The sequence below is a fragment of the Ctenopharyngodon idella genome, chromosome 14 (genome assembly GCF_019924925.1).
Source record: "Ctenopharyngodon idella isolate HZGC_01 chromosome 14, HZGC01, whole genome shotgun sequence".
NCBI lineage: Eukaryota > Metazoa > Chordata > Actinopteri > Cypriniformes > Xenocyprididae > Ctenopharyngodon > Ctenopharyngodon idella.
In genome coordinates, this window is record NC_067233.1 from 14811673 (window position 1) to 14832664 (window position 20992).

A 20992-nucleotide genomic window follows, 5' to 3' on the forward strand; every position below is an offset into this window, starting at 1 on the left:
ATATCTCGTGATGGCCAATTTCAAAACACTGGCTCTGAGCTTTACAAATCTTTTGTTTCAAATTAGTGATCTCCTATCAAACGGCTAAACTGCTGAAATCACGTGACTTTGGCGCTCCGAACCACTGATTCGATTCGTAAAGCTCCAAAGCAGCGTTTTGAAATCCCCCATCACTAGATATTGTTGAAAAGTCGTTATTTTGTTTTTTGGTGCACAAAAAGTATTCTCGACGCTTTATAATATTAAGGTAGAACCACTGTACTCACATGAACTGTTTTAAATATGTTTTTAGTACCTTTATGGACCTTGAGAGGTTCAGTGGCTTTGCTCTCAATGCAGGCCTCACTGAGCCATCGGATTTCATCAAAAATATCTTAATTTGTGTTCCGAAGACGAATGAAGGTCTTACGGGTGTAGAATGACATGAGGGTGAGTAAGTAATGACAGAATTTTCATTTTTGGGTGAACTAACCCTTTAATACTTTTATTCAGCAAGGACGCATTAGATTCCCCCATTTTTATCTTTAGATTACCTTTGCTGTCATCTAACACTCAAAGTTATTCTTTAAAAACTCTTCACTTATAGCATTTAAAATAATTAGTTTAGTTCTTTTGCATTTTATTCAAACAAAATAATTTACTCAACTGTATAATCAACTGTACCCCACCTTTAAATGCTGTTCCTTGCTTTTTTGTTTCATTTGGAAGTAAAATGGGTTGAAATTATTTACTTTAAGTCTGCTTACTTTTACTTAATTTACTGTAGTTTATTGCTCCCTCTTTCCTAAAACCAGGTGAAGTACATCTTTTCGGACAAGACAGGCACCCTGACCTGCAACGTCATGCAGTTTAAGAAGTGCACAATTGCAGGCGTGGCCTATGGGTAAGGCTCTGTTTCACATTGCTTTCATAATCAGTAGAGTGTACATCTGGCTCTAGCTGTCTTGTCCTCAGCTCCCTTGTTAGCAGCTGCCTCGATGCTTCCCTGCACAGCCAGAGCGATTCTATAAATATCAGAGAAGGGGACTCGCTGATTTTCTTCCTTTTTTTTACATGCTTAGATAGGAACACAGCGTTTCAGGTTGCCTATTTGTCTAACTTAGGATGTTTTATGGGGCATGCCTGTATATGTCTGTTCTAAAACTATATGTACTGTAGAACATTTTGTGAGGTTTTACACAGTTGTTTTTATAAGCCTAAAGTGTTGTGAAAGATGAGATTTTCATTGTGCTGCAGCTGATACTATGTGTGTGTTTTTGAAGAAATGTTCATCAGCATGCACGGCATGTGGCAGATGAGACAATGAGATGGCATAGCTCTCTTCCATATCTGTGTTTTTCCTTCTCACCAGATTTTTATGACGACAGTGATGTTTATGGTAAGCAGTTTATGAAAGATGAGGCATATAGGGCGAGGTCACGTCAGGGCCACGGCACTGAGATTATTGGTTGTTTACATGCACAAGGATTCTAGATCCTGTCTCAGACACTCCAGCCATCACAAAATACAACCTTATATTCACATTCATACTTAAATGGGACCTATTATGCAAAATTCACTTTTATAAGGTGTTTGAACACCCATGTGTCCCCAGTGTGTGAGAACAACCAGGCTATAATGGTAAAAATCCACTCACTCACTTTTTTTAATTTTTTTTTTTTAATTTTTTTTTTTTAATTTTTTTTTTTATAATTCCCATAAATCAAAAGCAGTCTCTTCAAATGAGCTGATTCAGATTCCCCCCCTACGATGACGGCATCCCCGCCCACAGCCGGTGACGATCTGAACTATTAGCATAGACACAGCCCTGAGTGAGAAGCACAGAGTCTGCCATTTCTGTATCCTCGCTGTAGCAGCTGTACTTGTACAATGTCTGCGCCAAAGATAAAACGTTTCGATAAAACGTTCAATATTTTTTTTTATTCTTCGTCGGAAGAAAACAGAGGTTGCGAAGCAAGTTTGGTTGCATTAACAAAGGCACTCGCTCTCTGGTAACCTAGCAACGTAGGGAGTGACACGCTAACAGCCAATCATGTAACAGTATCATGTATGGTTGCGCCATATCGTTGTCTCGTGCTGGTCTGCTGGATTCCTCTTCAGTAACCGGCAACTGATAAGCAGAAAATGAGTGCCGCAGCGAGCGAGGAAATTGTAAATAAAAGAGGAAAAGTCAGCTCGCCAGTATGGCAGTTTTTTGGATATTATAAGTCTGACCGTAGTCAGACCAATGTCGTCTGCAAATTATGCAAGACCGTCGTCCACGCCAAGACTGGTAATACCACGAACTTGATGTACCACCTTAGCCGCGCTCACCCTTTGGAGCACAGCTGTATTCAACCAACAACATCTGTAGCTGCAACACCGCACAACATTTTAATTATTTGAGTTTTCCATGGTTGTTGACATTTCTGTCTTAATAACTGAGGGGATTATGATCAGAGGAAGGTTAAGTTTAAAATAAAAATGTTTAAATGTAATATATTTTTCTCCTGGTCCTTATTTTAAATGGGTCAGAAAAAATATCAATAATTATCAATATCGACCGATATGAAACACTGATATCGTGATACAGTTTTCAGCCATATCGCCCAACCCTAGTACCAATGCACATAAGAGTCTCCATAGACTCCCACCATCTGAAGACATCATGGGTAAATTTCATTTTCGAAGGAATTGTCCCAAAGAAAATAGTCTTATACGTTTGCGCCAGACTGCTTCACAAACTAAGGTCTCTTCAATGCTGGATTTTGACAAAGTTTGATTCTGAAACATATAAGGCTGAACAACGCTACTGACAGTTTCTGACATTTGTAGTGCCTGAGATTGTCCTGTTTTGTTGTTGCTGGTATGCCGGAGCATGAGCTCTTGAAGCTCTGCACTCTACTTGAAAGGGGGCCAGGAGCACCAGCTCATTTGCATTTAAAGGAACACACACAAAAATGGCGCATTTTTGCTCACCCCAAAAAGTGTCCATTTTAACATGCTATAAAAAATTATCTATGGGGTATTTTGAGCTAAAACTTCACATGCACTCTCTGAGGACATCAGAGACTTATTTTACATCTTGTAAAATGGGGCATAATAGGTCCCCTTTAATGTTGCCTCTTTATGTTCTGGATTCAGAGAATAAAGCACATGACAGCAGTATCAGAGCTGGATCTGAATGATCTGTGCTCCAGCATTCGGAGCAGCATTAATCTTATTAACTCAATTAAAACTCTTCTGAGATGAGGAGATTCAAGAGGCAGTTACATTGTGACACTTGAAGACACTTACTGAAAAATATCACATTCATAATGTTGAGATAGACATGCATTTCCAGTGCTAGTGCTTCCAAGGCAGCAAAAGATTTTTTAGATATTTGGTTAGTTTTTTTTTTTTTTTTTTTTTTTAGGGTTTACTTTATTAAATGCTGTATTACACTCACCTCAGGCACGGTCACACTTGGAGTTTATTTTCTTTATAATGATTCAAGAGGTCAGTCTGTGATGTTTGATCACTCTCTTGATCTAAAGTCTTCACCTGTGTTAATTCACAGGTTACAATTTTCCAAACTTGACCTTTGGTGCACAGAAAAATATGTGGCGAGCTTGTGTTTCCGGTCTTGTTTTCTGTGAGCTGTGCATGAATCAACACACAAAGAAATAAAAATCGCAATTTATTATGCAAATATTACATTACATTACATTGATGTCATCACTAATAGACTTTATGATGCTTTTAACAGCCATTTTATACTTTATGTACAGTAGTTCAAAAGTTTGCTGTCTGTATGATTTTTTTTTTTTTTTTTATTGTTTTGGAAAGAAGACTTCTGCTCAACAAAGCTGCATTTGTCTGATAAAAATACTGTAAAATCAGTAATATTGTCAAAAATATTTAAAATTGAAAATAACCGTTTTCTATTTTAAAATGTAATTTATTCCTGGGATGGCAAAACTACATTTTCGGCGGCCTTTATTCCAATCTTCGTTGTCATATGATCCTTCAGAAATCCTTTAAATATACTGATTAGGTGCTCAAGAATCATTTCTTATTATTAGTGTTGAAAACAGTTTGGCTGTTTGATATTTTTGTCGATACTGATACTTTTTTTTTTTTTTCAGGATTTGACATTATAAATGTATTGTGTTTTTTTTTGACTAATCAGCAAGGATGCGTTCATTTGATTTAAAAAAAAAAAAAAAAAAAAAAGTCTTACTGACCCCAAACTTTTCAACAGTAGTGTACAAATTATGTATGAATGGAATCTGTATGTTAAGTTTAAGCTGAATTCAGATGACAAGGATGGGGATGAAGGTCAAGGTCATGTTTATTTAGTGTTATTTATTCCAGACCCTGACACTTCACCACAGAGAATATATCCAGCAAATCAAAGCAAGGTCGTATAATATGAAGCTCATACATTCCCCCTCTAATCCTACAGCCTTGACATTTGCACCAGGCTAAATTACAAAGCTGAGGCCTCCTAAGCAACGTCATTCCTGACGCCGTTCTTCTTGATATTTTTTGTCTACATAGAGGGATCCTTCTGCTTATCCATTGGTAAAGTCAGCATGGTAGCCATTTAATCTCTCATAAGTATGTTCACAGCTTTGATGTTTGCAAACTGGGCTGTATTTCTGAAGTGAGTCCTTCTCCACCTCATGAATATTGATGCAATCTTTTATCAGCTTCAAATAAACTTTGTCCTGTTTGATGATGCATCCATCCTCCTCTTCCCCCACCCTCTCCACATCTCCTCTTGCTGGGCGTCTGAGTGAGTACAGCCACCGCACCAAGTCATTGATGTTTTTGAAGCGTGACATCTTTTCTTGCAGTGAGTGGAGAAACATGGTGCAAGCCCAAAGGAAGAGTTTGATGTGAAATGTAGCCTAGATTTTTGACTTGACATGTTTGTCGGACTGGAAAAACCAACATGCTGCTAGTGTAACATGCTGGAGTTCTGGTGTTAATGCTGAGACGAGCTGACGTCTTTCCACCTAGAACTTGTCTTTTATATGTCTCTTTTGTGTTGATGTCCGAGTTGAATTTCTTGAATTTCTCAGATTTTTTTCACATGTCTTCATTTAAAACTCTTTCCATTGACCCAAATAAAACTCAAGGCATCTCCTAAATCCACAGTGACTACGCTGAAGACACCAGCATATCATTTTATGTCTTCATTATGTTCATTAATACTCTTACCAATCTTGTCAATTTAGTAATCAAAGGTTTGGTCTGCCTGTGACACATGTAGACCAAGAGGTTGAAAAACATTGGACCGTTTTCTGTCCTCGTAGTCTTCAGACATTATTAGCCATGTGTCTCATGTAAAACAAAGATTTGACATTGTCACAAAAGGGTGTGATGTGTTTTGTTCCCCCTCGACCCATCCCCCCATGACTTATGTTACATTGCACAGCTAATTAAGTAGAACAGTAATTAATGAGGAAATCCCTTTGGCTGAAGATGTTAATTAATTTGATGAGATTTCATGGAGACATGATGGCCAAAGTGCTCCTTAGCCCTCAGCACTAGATGAAATTACTTGTATCTGATATCATTTTTTTCTTTTTTCTTTTGCTTTTGGACCTGTCATAACTGTGGTTGGGTTGTAAAGCTGGGCAGTCTTTTTTGGGATAATTTGCACTTCCTTTTCTTTGCCAACTACTAATGTTATTCTTGTTAGTCATGTTAGTCTTTTCTCTCAGCTTATTTATAGGCATACATCAGGGTCTGGCCCCATCTCCATTGCAACTTGTTAAAAACACATTAACGTGTGGGGCCTGGATCTAGCTTGGCATATTACCTAATAGCATCATTGTATTCCAGTGATTTAAGAAGAAACCATTGCAGGAGAGCTTAGAATGTAGTCTCAGGTAGAAGAATGATTGACAAACAAGATTATTATATGGTGCAGTAAATAGGGCAGGAGTGCTGCTTTCGCCTCTTTTGTTCCTTGTTTGTGAATTATTGTGTGTAAATGTCCAGCTGTACTCACCCCACCCCCAAATGTCTCTCGGGTTAGACATGATCTCATCTGTGCACATGGTACAAAACTAACGAACGTGGAATCTGATAAACATTGCCCATTTAGGTCAGGTGGTAGGTGGGGGTCTGAATCCATATTATCAGAATAAGCAAAACAAAATATATACTATTTTTATACTGTTGTACTAAATTGCCAAGTATAGTTATTTAGCAAACACTTGTAGAAACACATTTTTGGAGCAACTTGTGGTTTGAACCAGAGTTGGAGTATTTTTGAAATGCTGCAGTAATTTCAACATTTTCTTTATTTCAGTTAATTTATCCTGTAGAGCCTGATATTTATAAAATAAAAGTCAGATCTATTTTTTTTTAATGGAACAGCTATGTTTATAATATATAGACAATCTAAAAAAGAAATAAAAAGTTTGCATTTGTTTTTTGACTATCATATTTGATACTTTTGTGGCTCACATAGTATGATATAGGAGGATATAAAGATCATACTCATGGAGGAAAATGAACACCTCAAATTTAATCAGAGGTCCAAACTGAGCAAAAAGATGCAATTTGGTCCAGTTGCTTATATTTAGTCAATGAGACCTTTATAGCAGCCTGCTTACATAAAATTCAAATAAATATCAGTTGTTACTCTATATCTCCCTAATATGTCTTAAGATGATATTTAAATGCTAAGTTTTATGATCTAAGCACTGTAGTTTTTATTGTGGAGGGCAAAACATATAATGCAATGCTACAAATAAACGTTCCTCAGAAGCCCAATGTATTATATTTTATACTTAGATTTTAACATTTAACATTTTTCAAAAAAATTATTCAAGTTGATAATCAGTAAACTTTCAGTTGCTTCAGTCCAATGTCTATTCATCTTGGAATATTACTAACAGTATACTGTATAACTTATTCTTATGTTTACTTTATAAAAATCAGACAAGATTTCTCAGCAAAAAGACACGTGTATCACAACCTGAAGGGGGACGTTTTTAGAATGATTCTAAAAGGCCTTTTACTTGCTAAAAAAATAAGTATCAATTTGATGAGACAAGGCATGTCATAGATATGTACAACAGGTTTTTCAGCAAATTTTTGTTCATGTTGATTAAGAAATTTGATTCACATCTTTGATTTCAATTCATTACAATGTTTTGTTGTTTTTGTTTTGTTTTTTTGACTGATGGGGCTGGATCCAGGCCTGCAAGAACCTTTAATAATTACCTTCAATAACCCATAACCGTTACCGACTAGGCTGCACCACTTTTTTAACAAGTACTTTTGAGAGTGTCTGTTTGAAGTGAGCTGAGGTAGTATAGTTCTGCAGGGATACTTTCGTGCAATTCTCTCAGGTACCCTACTGCGTTTTTCTTCTTTATCTTGTTGCTCAAAGCTCTTTTTCTCAGTAACAACCCAAAGGGTCTGACACAGCTAGCATTTGTCGTTTTTAAAGCATGTTTGTTTTAAAAGACCAAGTCCCACCCGTCTGCAGAAATCTGTTTTGTTTGGATGCTGAAGAAGTCGTCGAGTCTAATACCTGCAGGACTTGTGTTGGCCTATATTAGTGTAAATGCACTGTTCCCCCCTGCTGAAATGCAGTTCTTCTGTTTCAGTGTACTAAACAATTCTCTTCCCCCTGAGGCTGATGGTACAGAGTCAGATATGTGCATGGCCAGTCAACCTGCCTTTTGTTTTTGTAGTTTCTCTCTCAAGTCATAATTTGGGTTGAAATATGCCGCATGAAGCAATAGTCAAATGTAATGCTTTTTCAATTTTCTGTTTTTTTTCCTTTTTCTTTTTTTTTTTTTAATTTCTTCTTTTTTGTGTACTTTTACTTTGCTTTTGCTTCCTTCCAAATATTTTCTTAAGATATATATTCCTACATTCATGACAAACTTCTTTCAAAACGTACTATGGCTGCACCCTGATAAAGTGCCTGTATCAGATGTACCCGAATACCGAAGTACTTTGATGTAAACCATGGTAATGAATGATTTCTGTATTCATTGACCATGTAAAGGGGACTTCACAGAATAACTTGGCATGGTACATGTCCATAAATCTACGTACTATGGTTGACACACATAATACCATGTGCCACTTATTTGTTATTGTTGTCATGTGCACATTGCTCTTTCAAAACACTCAAAACACTATACAAAAAAAAACTCCATTTATTGCTTTTTTTGTTTCCCTAGTGTGCTATTCTCCCTTTGTGCCATAATACTCACTCTGCTCATTCTAACTTTTTCCCTCACCAGTGTCTGGTCCTTAAACACATGGTCAGGCCAATGTCCACTCGTATTACAATTAACAAAGCCCTCAACGCCCGAATCTGTTGACCTGAGCAAAGATGCGAGAATAATTTGCTGCTGTCAAGCCGGCAGCAGTGGCTGTGCCTCCCTATCCCAGCAGATACAGTTTAGCAGCCAGCAATTCATCCACTGCCCGTCTACTAGCATTGGCTTGTCTTACTAGCCTTTCTATATAGTAGACAATGTAGCCATTCCAGCATTCACCTACAGTTATTATTTGTCTTACCTTAGATTTGTACTCTTTAATTTGCTGTAATTATGCTGTTTATTAGTTTGTCATCCTTCCTTACCCTTCAAATTCCTGTGTGAGGTCTGTTGCATTAAATCTGATACTTTGTTAGATAATTAATATGGATAAATATTCAAGAGTGTTGCCTTGCAGTGAATATATTATTAATTGCTTATTTTAGATCAGCGATTTTGTATCGCTCAAAAAATCCCTTTTATTTTCTTTGGTCTAACTTTGATTAACGTGTTTGCCTCTGCAGAAATAAGTTTTTGGATTTATTGAGATGCATCTGTTCATGTTAAATATTTATTATTTAAAGCATAAATATATATATATAAAAAAAGATAAATTGTCACTGCTTTCTATTCAAAGTATGTAAAAATATTCTCTTAAACCCATTTCTATATATCTGATTTATTGCACTGGCAGACATGCAGGTGTGGTCATTTCGGTTCTGTTCTGTTTGTAACTCTCTTCACTCCACCCAACAGTCATGCAGCTGAAGTTGAGGATGGTAGTTTTGCGGAGGAGGACTGGTAAGGACCAACACCATTGGCTGTTTGTTTTATGCTTCTGTGATGTGTTTTTGCCGTGTCGCCTTGTGAGAAATGTGGTTTGAGCCCTTTTCTTGTGATGTGGTTGTGTTTATTGGAATTTGATTGCACGGTGTGACCCTAAATTAATGTGAAGACAGATTCATGAATGTGAATTAAAAATCAGCTGTTGTCTGATATTCTGTGCTGTGCTTGTTTGATTTAATCAAATTACTTTCTTTCGATCTGTTGTTTTGGGCCTGGCTGTATGGTTAAAACAGCAACAGGTGTTATTTTCTGTTGTATACTGAGACCAGATGCAGGTTGTCTTTGATTTCTCAGCACAGACTTGTTTACTGTAGACTAAAGTCTTTATATATGAGTCTCTCTCTTTCTATGGTGTAAATTTTACTAAATATATAGCACACAGTAACTGGTACTGTGTATAGCAAGAGTTCGACCATTTAGCAAAAGTTTTCAGATTTCAGTCTACTCTAGTTGTTGGGACGATCCACCTGCGTAACCTGCAGTTAAGTGTGTCTAAAGAACACAGTGATTCATGTAGATTTGTGACCAGTCTCCAACGTATGAGTCAGTTTACCATGGGATTGAACTCAGAACCTGTGTGCAACCCAGGTCCTGAACCATTATGCTTCAGCGCCATCGTTGTAATGACATACTTTATGATTTGTAACTGGAACAGCCAAACTCGAGACACATTAATTTTAGACAACACTAATAAAATATAAATGGAGCTCCAGCTTGAAAATGTAACTTCCCACATGGACATTACTGTCATCCAGTAGTATCACTTTATCTGGGTGAATCTGTCTGGGTCAAATTTCACCCCAAATAAGAAAGAAAAAGAAAGAAATTCTATTTTGAATAAAGACTATAAAAGAGAAACACCGATTCTCATTTTTTGCTAAATACATATTATTTACAGACATTAATGCTGAACATTATATTATGCATTTGTTGATTAAAATTTCAATGAATTACAGTATTTTTTTTATTTGAATATAGTACAAATATGCTTTATTGCAGTAGTGAGTAATGTCACAGCTCCAAAAAAAAATTTGTGATCCTAAAATAGGCTTTATTTTCTTTATGCTAAATAGATTTTTTTTTTTTATTATTTGAGGTGAAATGTGTCCAATGATGTATGTAAAATATGTTAAACGTTTTTTTTTTTCTATACTGTAAAGCAGCGGTTTGTTTAGCAATGGACTGTTTCTCTTTTCCCATTTCTTTATACTTAGAAAACGATGACGACTTGTGATGAATTCCACTTCTAAAATTACATTATTGCTGCAGGAGCTCCATTATAAATGAAATCAATCTTCCATATCCAGCATGGACCCCATGAGGACAGACATGGTCTCAATTTGCACTTTGTGAACAGGGCTCTAGGGATCTCTATAGTGTTCCTAGAGGAGCAGGATTCCTGTGGAGAGATTGGAATGTCTCTGTTGTGTCCATTAGATTGAAATCTTCATAACTCTAATATGTTTAACAAGCCCAACTGATATTGAGATTAAAATCTATCTTTAGTAAGTCTGTCAGGTTTGTCTTATAAAGCCTAGTAGGGGTTTTATTGCACTCACAATATAACCTAATTCAGAATAATGTTTCCACAAATCGAAAATGGGTTTTTATAATATATATAAAATGAAATTAGATTAATATTTATTTTAGAATTTTTAACTCTGATACTTGAGTTAAAGTAACCCAGACAAATGGAAGTGGAATGAGTGGAAGTAACCCAAATGATTCTTTTGTGGTCAAAAGCATAGTTCAGCCAAAAATGTCTTTCTTTTGTGGAACATGAAAAAGAAGATGCTGATATCATTGGACCATATATATATATATATATATATATATATATATATATATATATATATATATACTGAAATATAATTCAGTATAATACTGAAAAAATATATAATCTTTTATCATCATAGAAATAAAGAGAAATTAAGTTATCTAACTAACTACGTATGTTAAAAGATAAGTTCACTTCAGAATTAAAATTACCTGATAATTTACTCACCCCCATGTCATCCAAGATGTTTATGTGTTTCTTATTCAGTCAAAAAAAAAAGAAATTTTTTGAGGAAAACATTCCAGGATTTTTTTCCATATAGTGGACTTCAACAGGGTTCAACAGATTGAAGGTCCAAATTGCAGTTTCAGTGCAGCTTCAAAGGGCTCTACACAATCCCAGTCGAGAAATAAGGGTCTTATCTAGCGAAATGATCGGCCATTTTCTAAAAAAAAAATAAAATACAAATTTACATACTTTTTAACCACAAATGCTCGTCTGCTCTGTGATGCGCCACACATTACTTAATCACGTTGGAAAGGTCATGCGTGTGACGTAGGTGAAAGTCCACTATATGGAGAAAAATCTTGGAATGTTTTCCTCAAAAACCTTAATTTCTTTTTGACTGAAAAAAGAAAGACAAACATATTGGATGACATGGGGGTGAGTAAATTATCAGGAAATTTTAATTCTGAAGTGAACTAATCCTTTAACAAAAAAAAAATAAATAAATGAATGTAGTCTCAATGCAGCTGGATCAAGTTAACTTCTGTTTTACAAATTTAAATGAATTGCACGCAGTTCAATTTTAATTAAATCATTATTTTTGCAATGTAAACAGAAGTTGCATGTGTTAAGCAAGAATAAAAGAATACATAGCAAATAATGATTGCCGGAAGGACTGGGTTCCCTGTTTGTGGCAAAATATGAGAGCTATTGTCTTTTTTTTTTTTTCCAGATAAAAGCTTCTCGAGAATTTCATCATTAACTAATATGCAGTAGCTGTCTTTGTCTGAGCTGTGAGCATCGAGTCCGCAGGACAGGATTGTAACTTCATTTGAGTGGTGGAGCCATGCGCAGGAGAACAATGAAAGCGTGTGTGCGTGTCTCTTGTGGGAGTTGTGTAAGCAACACACTGACATATGCCTCCTGCCCCTCCACCTCTGCTGTTTACTCTGTTTATCCCTCTCATAAACACGCACACATTTAAACAATGGCGAACTGCTTACCTCTCAGTGGAGCTGTAATAGGATATACTGCAGTGGCCTGTGTGCTGCGTGTGATAGAGAGAGAAATAACGTGTTTATCTGTTATAGTCCATTATAGTTCAATACTGCAGTAGATTGCGGAAGGGATATGAATGAATGAGCAAAATCGGGCCATCTAGGGCCGATAACTACAGTGCCGCATTCTGTTTCCATGGAGACGATTGCCCCGCTGGGCTTTGGATCACCAATAACAGAGGCTGTGTTAAGAATGGAATACTAGCGTGCACAGTCTACTCTGAATAATGCTTACTACTTCTATAAATAGCATGTGATGCTATATGTATTATGCAGCGTTAAGCATTTCTAACGGTTACATGCATTGTTTAATTCAGCCAGAGGTATCTCTGAATATTTTTGTAGATTTGTGTGTGTGTGTGTGTGTGTGTGTGTGTGTGTGTGTGTGTGTGTGTGTGTGTAAGATGGTATACTAATTTTGTTTCAAAGTCTTACCTGTCGGCAGTCAGATTAAATAATGAGTTAGGATGTTAAAAATTGCAATAATTGTTATATTACTTTCGGTTCATTCAGGTTGAGTGAATTGCATTGTTGGATAAAGTAAGTTGTGCAGTGTTCTCTGCATTTATATGATCAAAAATACAATAAAAAATATTAATATTATAAAACATTATTGCAATGTATAAGAACTGTTTTCTATTTTAATAAATTTGTAAAATGTAATTTTGTGAATTCAGTCTTCAGTGTCACGTGACTTTTCAGAAATCATTCTAATATGCTGATTGGTGCTCAAGACCAATATAATATAAATCTATTTTTATAATATAAATCTACTTTTATCTATTTATATTTTACAATATAAATCTTTTGTAACATTATAAATACCTTTACTGTCATTTTTGATCATGTTAATGCATTCTTGCTGAATAAAAGTATAAATATATTTCAGGGATTTATTTATTTAATTATTTATTTATTTTTTGGGCTGTTCCTGAGGGGGAAAAACATTTTAATATGAAAAGCTGTAAACATACATTTATTAATTTATAGTAATGTGAAATATGCTGTATCATTGTATTTCTATGTGTATATGCGGCCTAGCTTTTGCTCAAAGTGCTCAGTCAGCACGGCAGCAGTGATCCAAGTGCTTTTCCTGTTGGGAAGCTACATATTATTATTATTATTATTATTATTATTATTATTTTATTTTTTTTGGCTTGTTGCACATTCGGACTAATGTTCGACCAATGCATTACAACACGTTTGAAACCTGAACCTGTGTGTGTGTGTGTGTGTGTGTGTGTGTGTGTGTGTGTGTGTGTGTGTGTGTGTGTGTGTGTGCGCGAAAGGAGCATGTCTGCATGTATCCCTGCACGTATTGAGGTGCTGAGAGACAGGAAATTGGATTTTGCTGGTGCTAGCGCAGTTTCATAATGTGCTCCTCTTAGTGTGATAGATTTGAATTTCATCTTCCTTCACAATGCCCCCCAGTTCCCCCACCCCCCTATGTTTTTGTCCTTACCTCAACATGACATCCTCAGTCTAAGAGATGAATCTCACCAACAAATAAGCTGCAACATGTTTGATATAATGCAACAGCGAGGTGAACAATGCTGTGCACTGAACCCAGTGTGATGAAACATTTACATTTTTTTTTTCTCCCCAGACTCCTTTGCCAGAAACCGCAAATCTCACCTAACCTTTTCATTGTCAGATTTACATGGTTCTGATTTCTGAGGCTGCCGCTGCAGTAAGATGCTCTGATCAAGTGTCCTTTCCGCACTGGCTTGGGAGAGGGTTTATATATATAGTATGTGAACTGGTTCTTAAAAATGTCATGTTCAGCATACTGCCATAGATATGTCCATTACTGAGCCATTGAATGGCCTTTATATCACAGACCTACTGATCAATATCCTTCCTAAAAATGCTGTAGTCTGCAAGGTGTAAATCCAGTGTACCTCTACTGGTGAGTGTCTGCGGGTGGTCACATGATGTTTGTGATCTACTGTAAAGTGATGTTTCATGAATAGTTTTATAATGCAAGAGCTTTAGTGTCTGATAATGTGGTACTAATGTTAAAGTGGGATTCAGGGTGTTTAGGGGTCAAAGGTAAGGAGCAAGGCATGTGAGGGAATTAATATTAATGTTTTGCAAAGATGAACTTTCTCTGATGAAGGGGCTATTTTGCATAATGTCAATACTGATGAGACCTTTTATAATCATCTCTTGTGGTTTCTTTGCATTAAGTTTGTTTTAATAGCTATTTTCTTAAGAAAATAACTGCCCTTGCCGTTGTTTGGAATTGGTTGTTGTTGTTGTTGTTGTTGTTGTTATTTTATTATTGTTAGTTTGATGCTTAAATTGAAAATCTGTTATAAATAAATAAATGATCAATTATATGCTTAGTCACGTGTATATTACATTTTAATTTTACTTAATACATGCATGAAACACTTCAGCCTCTTAATTGTTGCTTTTGTTAATGTTAACTTAATGTGATTTGGTTTAATGCATATTTATTTATTTTTTATAAAAGTTAGATTAAAATTAAACAATCATTGACAGGCCCCCTATGGTTCAAATATGTAAATGTCGCTTCATAAACAAGCAAACAGACTAATGCTTAGCAATTGGAGACAGATTATTTTCCATTATTTTTCAGATAATTTTCATTACAGGTGGAGAATTGTTGTTTTTCAGTAAAGGGAGACAAAATGGCCCTTTGTTTATAAATGAGAGCACCTGTTTCTGTATTTATCTCTCTTCCTTCATATCTCTCTCTGTATGCAGTCACAGCTCTCAGTCCACAGAGGAAACTGGATTTAATGACCCCAGCTTACTGGAAAACCTCCAAAGTAATCATGTAAGTACTGTAATGGCATCACAGCTGCTCAGTCATGCCCAGCCAGCCAGAAATTTACACACAGGCTCTGATATCCACACGCTCACACCTCCTGTCTTCCCTCACGGCTCTTTTCTTGCTCATATCAGCTCTGTTCTGCCCACCTGGGTGTTTATAAGTAGTGTACCATCGCAAAACTAGGCCTTTTGTCAATGTTAAAGCTAGTGCAGCGTGCGCTTAAAATAGAACAATATTGTGGGTTGATGTGAATACTATAGTTGTCTTTATAATTATCTTTTTAGTTATTGTTCTTTGTGTGAACAGGCCTTTATTCTCTACTGACATGAGACTTTTGTCTACTAATTATATAAAAATAAGGCCCCATGTGCAGGTACTCAGGAGTATGATATTTATGTAAACCTTGGTGGTTTGTATGTGTGCTTCTTTTTATCAAATCAGATAAGCTGTTTGTCCACAGGGCCTTTTGGTCTGTGACTCAAGAATTTGTGACCGACGGTTACCAAGCTTTGACAGGGTCAGAGAACCCTCAGCAGAACGCTTTCATTTCTCTGTCACTTTGAATCAGACATGAACGTGGGGGTCGCCTTCGTGACGGTATACAGCTCCTCATGGCCACCTGAGCTTCTCTTTGCCTTTGTTAGTTCCTTCCAAACAGCCTTTAAATCTTGTTCACTGAACGACACAAGGATGTACCAGCTAAAGAAGATAATGTAATCATGTTCAATCATTGCTTAGTAAAATCATTAAATATTACTTATGAGCGGATTCACTGTGCAAAAAACACTAAGTGTGCGATTTATGTTGAGTTTGTCTTGATCTATACATTTATGAAAAAAATACAAGTCTGCAATCCCCCTTGAAAATTACAAGTTAGAAAAGTAATTATACACTTCACCTCAACAAATTGCATGATTTGAGGTGTCATTCATAATAATAATAATAATAATAATAATAATAATAATAATAAACTTTATTTATTTAGCACTTAGCACAAAGTGCTTTACAAAAAGGTAAAAAGACAAAGAGTTTTACAAAAAATATACGGTCAGGCATACAGGCATAATAAAACATATTCAAAATACTACATAAAACAAAAGATCCAGAACTTTCACAAAGTAATAAAAGCTGGTATATACACATGTTTTTAATGAGACTTAAAAACAGACACAGATTTTGTGGATCTAATATCCACTGGCAGGGTATTCCATAAAATTGGATCCTTCCCTGCAAAAGCTGTCATCTGTCTGTTCAGGCTGTCTGTTCATAAGGTCTTAATAGTTCTGCTAAATACTTAGGCGCCAAACCATGTAGTGTTTTATATGTCAATAATAATATCTTAAAATCAATTCTAGAATGAATTGGTAACCAATGTAATGAAACTAGAGTAATATGATTAAAGGACCTAGTTTGTATCAGTAATCTGTAGCAGTGTCTTTTTGTACTAATTGAAGCCATGATAAAATGTGTTGATTTAAAGTAGAAAACAGCCTTACAATAGATGAAATAAAAGCATGAATCAGCATGAGGTCTTTAAAACTTAAAATTTGTCTCATCTTATTTCTTATTTTAATATTTAACTAATAAAAACACGACTGAACAAACTTCTTAAAGTGATATTAAAAATTCAAATTGGTGTCAAAATGAACACCCAATTTTTTCACTACCTGTTGAATATTGGGGAACACCTCATTAAGAGCTAACTGAGTTTGACTTTCATTAGAGCCCTGACGATTATCACAACTTCAGTTTTATCAGTATTTAATTGCAGAAAATTACAAGCAGTTCAATTTTTTTTTTATATATCTGCTAAGCATGCTTGAAGGACATCTAAGCTTGTCAGACCATTGGATCGCAATAAGCATAACTGTAAATCATCTGCATAGCAGTGAAAATTTATATGAAGTTTCGGTAACACTTTACAATAAGGTTCATTAGTTAGCACGGACTAATAACAAAGATTAATAAATGCTGTCTAAGTCCCACTTTATATTAAGTGGCCTTAACTACTATGTACTTAAATTTAAATTAATCATTTGATACAATGCACTTATTGTGTACATACATGTTTTTACATTGTACTTGTATTTTAAAAACACCTGGATGTAATTACATCTGTAATTATTTTCTCTAACTACATTTATAATTACACTGTTGACCCATCCCTTACCCCTTACCCCTACCCTTAAACCTACCCATACCACCAAAGCTTTCCCTAACCTTACCCGTATCCCACCTCAATAGCAGCAAAAGTGTTTTGCAATTCACTATGAACCCAATAAGTACATTGTACTTATTGTATTTGTATTTGATGTAAGTACATAGTAGTTAAGGCCACCTAATATAAAGTGGGACCATCTTTGTTAATGTTAATTTCAACATTTACTAATACATCATTATTAAAATCTTGTTAACATTAGTTAATGCACTCTCAACTAACATGAACAAACAATAAACAACTGTATTTTCATTAACTAATGTTAACGAAGATTAGTAAATATAGTAAAAAAAAAAATTATTGCTCATGGTTAGTTTATGTTAGTTAATACATTAACTAATGTTTAACTAATGAACCTTATTGTAATGTGTTACTGAAGTTTCCAAAAGTATCACATAAATTGATAACAAAATTGGTCCTAACAGGGAGCCCTACGGAGCACCATTCATGTCTGTAGCACAAACTTTCAAGGATAAGTTTCATGCTAAAGATTAATATGTAGAGTTTGATTGTCATCTTCGCTTTTCATAGTTTCTTATGCTTTGTTTTTTTGTTTTTTGTTTTTCTACACAGCCCACTGCTCCGGTCATTAAAGATTTCATGACCATGATGGCTATCTGTCACACGGCTGTCCCTGAACGCACTGACGACAAGATCACTTACCAGGCTGCATCCCCAGGTCAGTTAAAATCCCAATACACTGAAACAGCAAATATTTACATTGGGGCTGTTAGTTGTTTAAAAATGTAAATAAAATGAATTACATGACATGCTGATTAATTACAAATAACGCTATTTGTTGAAAAAATGCCACAGATGAAGAATTTTTTTTTGTATGTACAGCACTTTGATAAACACTTGTTGTTTTAAAAAAGGGCTTTATAAATAAACTTTGACTTTGACTTTGAATCTCTTTCCTAATATATACATTACTGTTCAAAAGAACTTAATACATTTATTCAGCAAAGATGTATTAAATTGATCAGAAGTGACGGTAAATGATTTCTGAAGGATCATGTGACACTGAAGACTGGAGCAATGGCTGCTGAAAATTCTATCACTGTAGAAATTATATTTTTTAAAATATTACAATATAAAACAGTAACTTTAAATTGTAGTAATATTTCACAATATTACTGTTTTTACTGAATTTTTGATCAAATAAATGTAGCCTTTGTGAGCTTAAGAGACATTTCAAAATCTTACTGACCCCAAACTGTGGTAGTCTATGTATTCAATAGATAAGTCTATAAATATAGCAGATAAATCTATAGATGTAGTTCTACTAATGTTGAAACTGATCCACAAATGGATAGCGCTGGGTATCGTTCAAAAATTTTCGATACCGATACCTTGACTTCGATACCGATTCCTGAACGATACCTTTATCAATACCAATTTTATAAAATCTGTTTTAACAAGATTACATTACCTCAAAAAATCTTTGGTTTTATATTTTAAGTTTGTTGACTTTTTTTACAGACTCAAAGACATCTCCTGAGCCACTGCACAAAGGAATAAAAAAGCACAAATGAACAAAATGTAACCAACACAATAAATCAGTGCAAATAGTTTTAGTAAAGTTCGGGTTTCAATACAAAAAGTCAGTATGTGAGGCTCACTGCAGATCTTTAAATCACTCAGCAATTGTTCTTCTTCAAAAAATTAATTAATTATTATTAACAATATATATAGAAAATTGTGTACATTTTAATGATAAATTCATTAATTTGGTACACTTTGAGAGTTCAAAATAAAGAGCTCCAACCCATGTTCATTGTGTAAATTGAACAAAGACAAAGTCTGTGCATCCACCCGCCAACCGTCCAATGATATTCTCTGATTTATCTAATTATCTGCATCTGACCATCACATTACAATTATTCACATTCTCAGTGTTAAGCATGATGATATGGTAACATATCACACTGAAGTAGGCTGCTTATAAATTAACATTTATTTCAAATTAAAGTTCTTATTTGGCTAAATTACATTTTCTTAACAGCGTAAAAACAGGCTTTACTCCCTTCAACTTTAAATTGTACCTAAAAAGTATCGAATTCGATACCCAGCCCTACAAATGGATTATTGAACAATTTTTTTTTTTTTTTTTTTTTTTTTTTTTTTAACCGGCACTCAGACAAGACAGACAGCTGGTTGCTGTTGAAAAGATAGTACAGAAAATGAAGAGGGCAACCACAGCATGCTCTTAATTTCCTGTTCCTCTTTTTAATGGCTCTGATTTGGTTTTTAAATCTCTAGCAGCCATCAGTGTTGAGCTGAGACTGAGAGCAGCGTTGTGGATCTGTTAGGATGCTTTGTGTCAAGTTGCCTCATAACAGACATAATTTGTTTGCGCAAGACATTCATGAAAGTGAAATAATGCAGGCAAAGAAACAGATGAGTTAATTAATGCTGGTTCACTCTCTCCGGTGCTTGCATTTGACACCTCCATGGTTATGCATAATTTATCTTTTTAGCATTTGTCAGAATTTATCCCTGGCTTTGAAGCTTAGCGAGACTGGTTTATGTGACCCATTTTAATTTCACATCAGTGCAGCGGTGCATTGAATATTAGCCAGACCTGTGTTTGAGATAAATGGAAAGCATGAACGGTATGATGTGATAAGTGATTATTGTAGAGACAGATTGGAGGACAAAAGGTAACAGCAGGTTTTAATAGTGCCACCTCATCTCAAACAGTTTGTCTGCTTAGTGTTGTAAACAAGTAGTCATATACCAGACGCTTTTATCCAATGCAACTTAACCGCCACCTGCCCTCTCACCACATGTTGTCTTGTTCCACAGATGAAGGCGCTTTGGTTCGGGCAGCAGAAAACCTGGGTTTCGTGTTCTCTGGGAGAACTCCAGACTGTGTTATTGTGGAGTCGGTAAGTAAAGACGTTGTGGGAATAGATGATGAGTTGCAGTGGGAACGTGACTCACCCTCTGTCATGCTGCATAGCTCACTCACACTTTGCACTCTGGAGAACTATTACAGGCAATTTGTATGGCGTGGTCCCTCTTCAACAGATCCATTATTGTCTTATTATAGTGTATCATAGAGAGGAAGCCATCACGGACCTACATTTCATATACTGAGTCAATGAATAGCGAGCATTCTTCCTGTCTGAAAAAAAATTAAAAATCCTTTGACGATCTGTAATGCAGTCTTTTCTGCACTGCTGTTTGGCAGTGATGCTACTGAATCTCCACAGCAAAGAGAAATTCATATTTAAAACAATTTACAATAAGATCTTATTTGTTAAAGGTTGTACAAAAGCATAAAAATACCGTAATATGTTTGCAGATATATTTACTTGTTTCTCAGAAAAACAAACTACAGCCAGTTATTCTATTTTGAAATATGCATTCCGTGTTGGAATGTTTTTTGTTTTGGTCTGTGCTATCCTGCCCACTGCCAATTTACCCAATAGTATTCCGACACCCTGGGTTGCCAGAGTATTGTAGCCATGGAAGTCAGCAAACAAACCGGGTCAGAGATGCCAGATTATACCTGGCTAAAAAGCCTCGCCATCCATCTAAAAAATTCTATGACCAGAGGTATGTTAAAGCTTGGATAAATCAACTCATAAACTTAAAGTGTAAGGCTTATAGCCTTCCTTTGTCAATTGTGCTCGTTCCTGTTGCATGTCCTCAATCTGGCAACCCGTGTAAGCGTCGAGTCTGAGGAGGAGAGGGAGGGAGAAACAACTCTCTCCAGTATTTTGAATTTGGACTGCAGTACCATTTCAATGGCCAGCTGTCATTACATATTGCACCTTTAACATTAGTTAATAAAAC

General features: G+C 35.5%; 1 protein-coding gene across 4 annotated transcripts in view; it reads left to right on the plus strand.

The window, feature by feature from the left end:
- atp8a1 (ATPase phospholipid transporting 8A1) overlaps positions 1-20992 on the plus strand; it is a 148746-nt gene that overhangs the window by 58615 nt on the left and 69139 nt on the right. For 3 of the 4 annotated variants that reach the window (XM_051918399.1, XM_051918398.1, XM_051918397.1), the window contains exons 14-18: positions 795-883; positions 9018-9062; positions 14901-14973; positions 17762-17867; positions 19997-20079. In XM_051918399.1, coding sequence (XP_051774359.1) covers positions 795-883; positions 9018-9062; positions 14901-14973; positions 17762-17867; positions 19997-20079 — 396 coding nt within the window. The remainder of the gene's footprint in view (positions 1-794; positions 884-9017; positions 9063-14900; positions 14974-17761; positions 17868-19996; positions 20080-20992) is intronic. The other variant, XM_051918400.1, reaches the window with a different exon arrangement.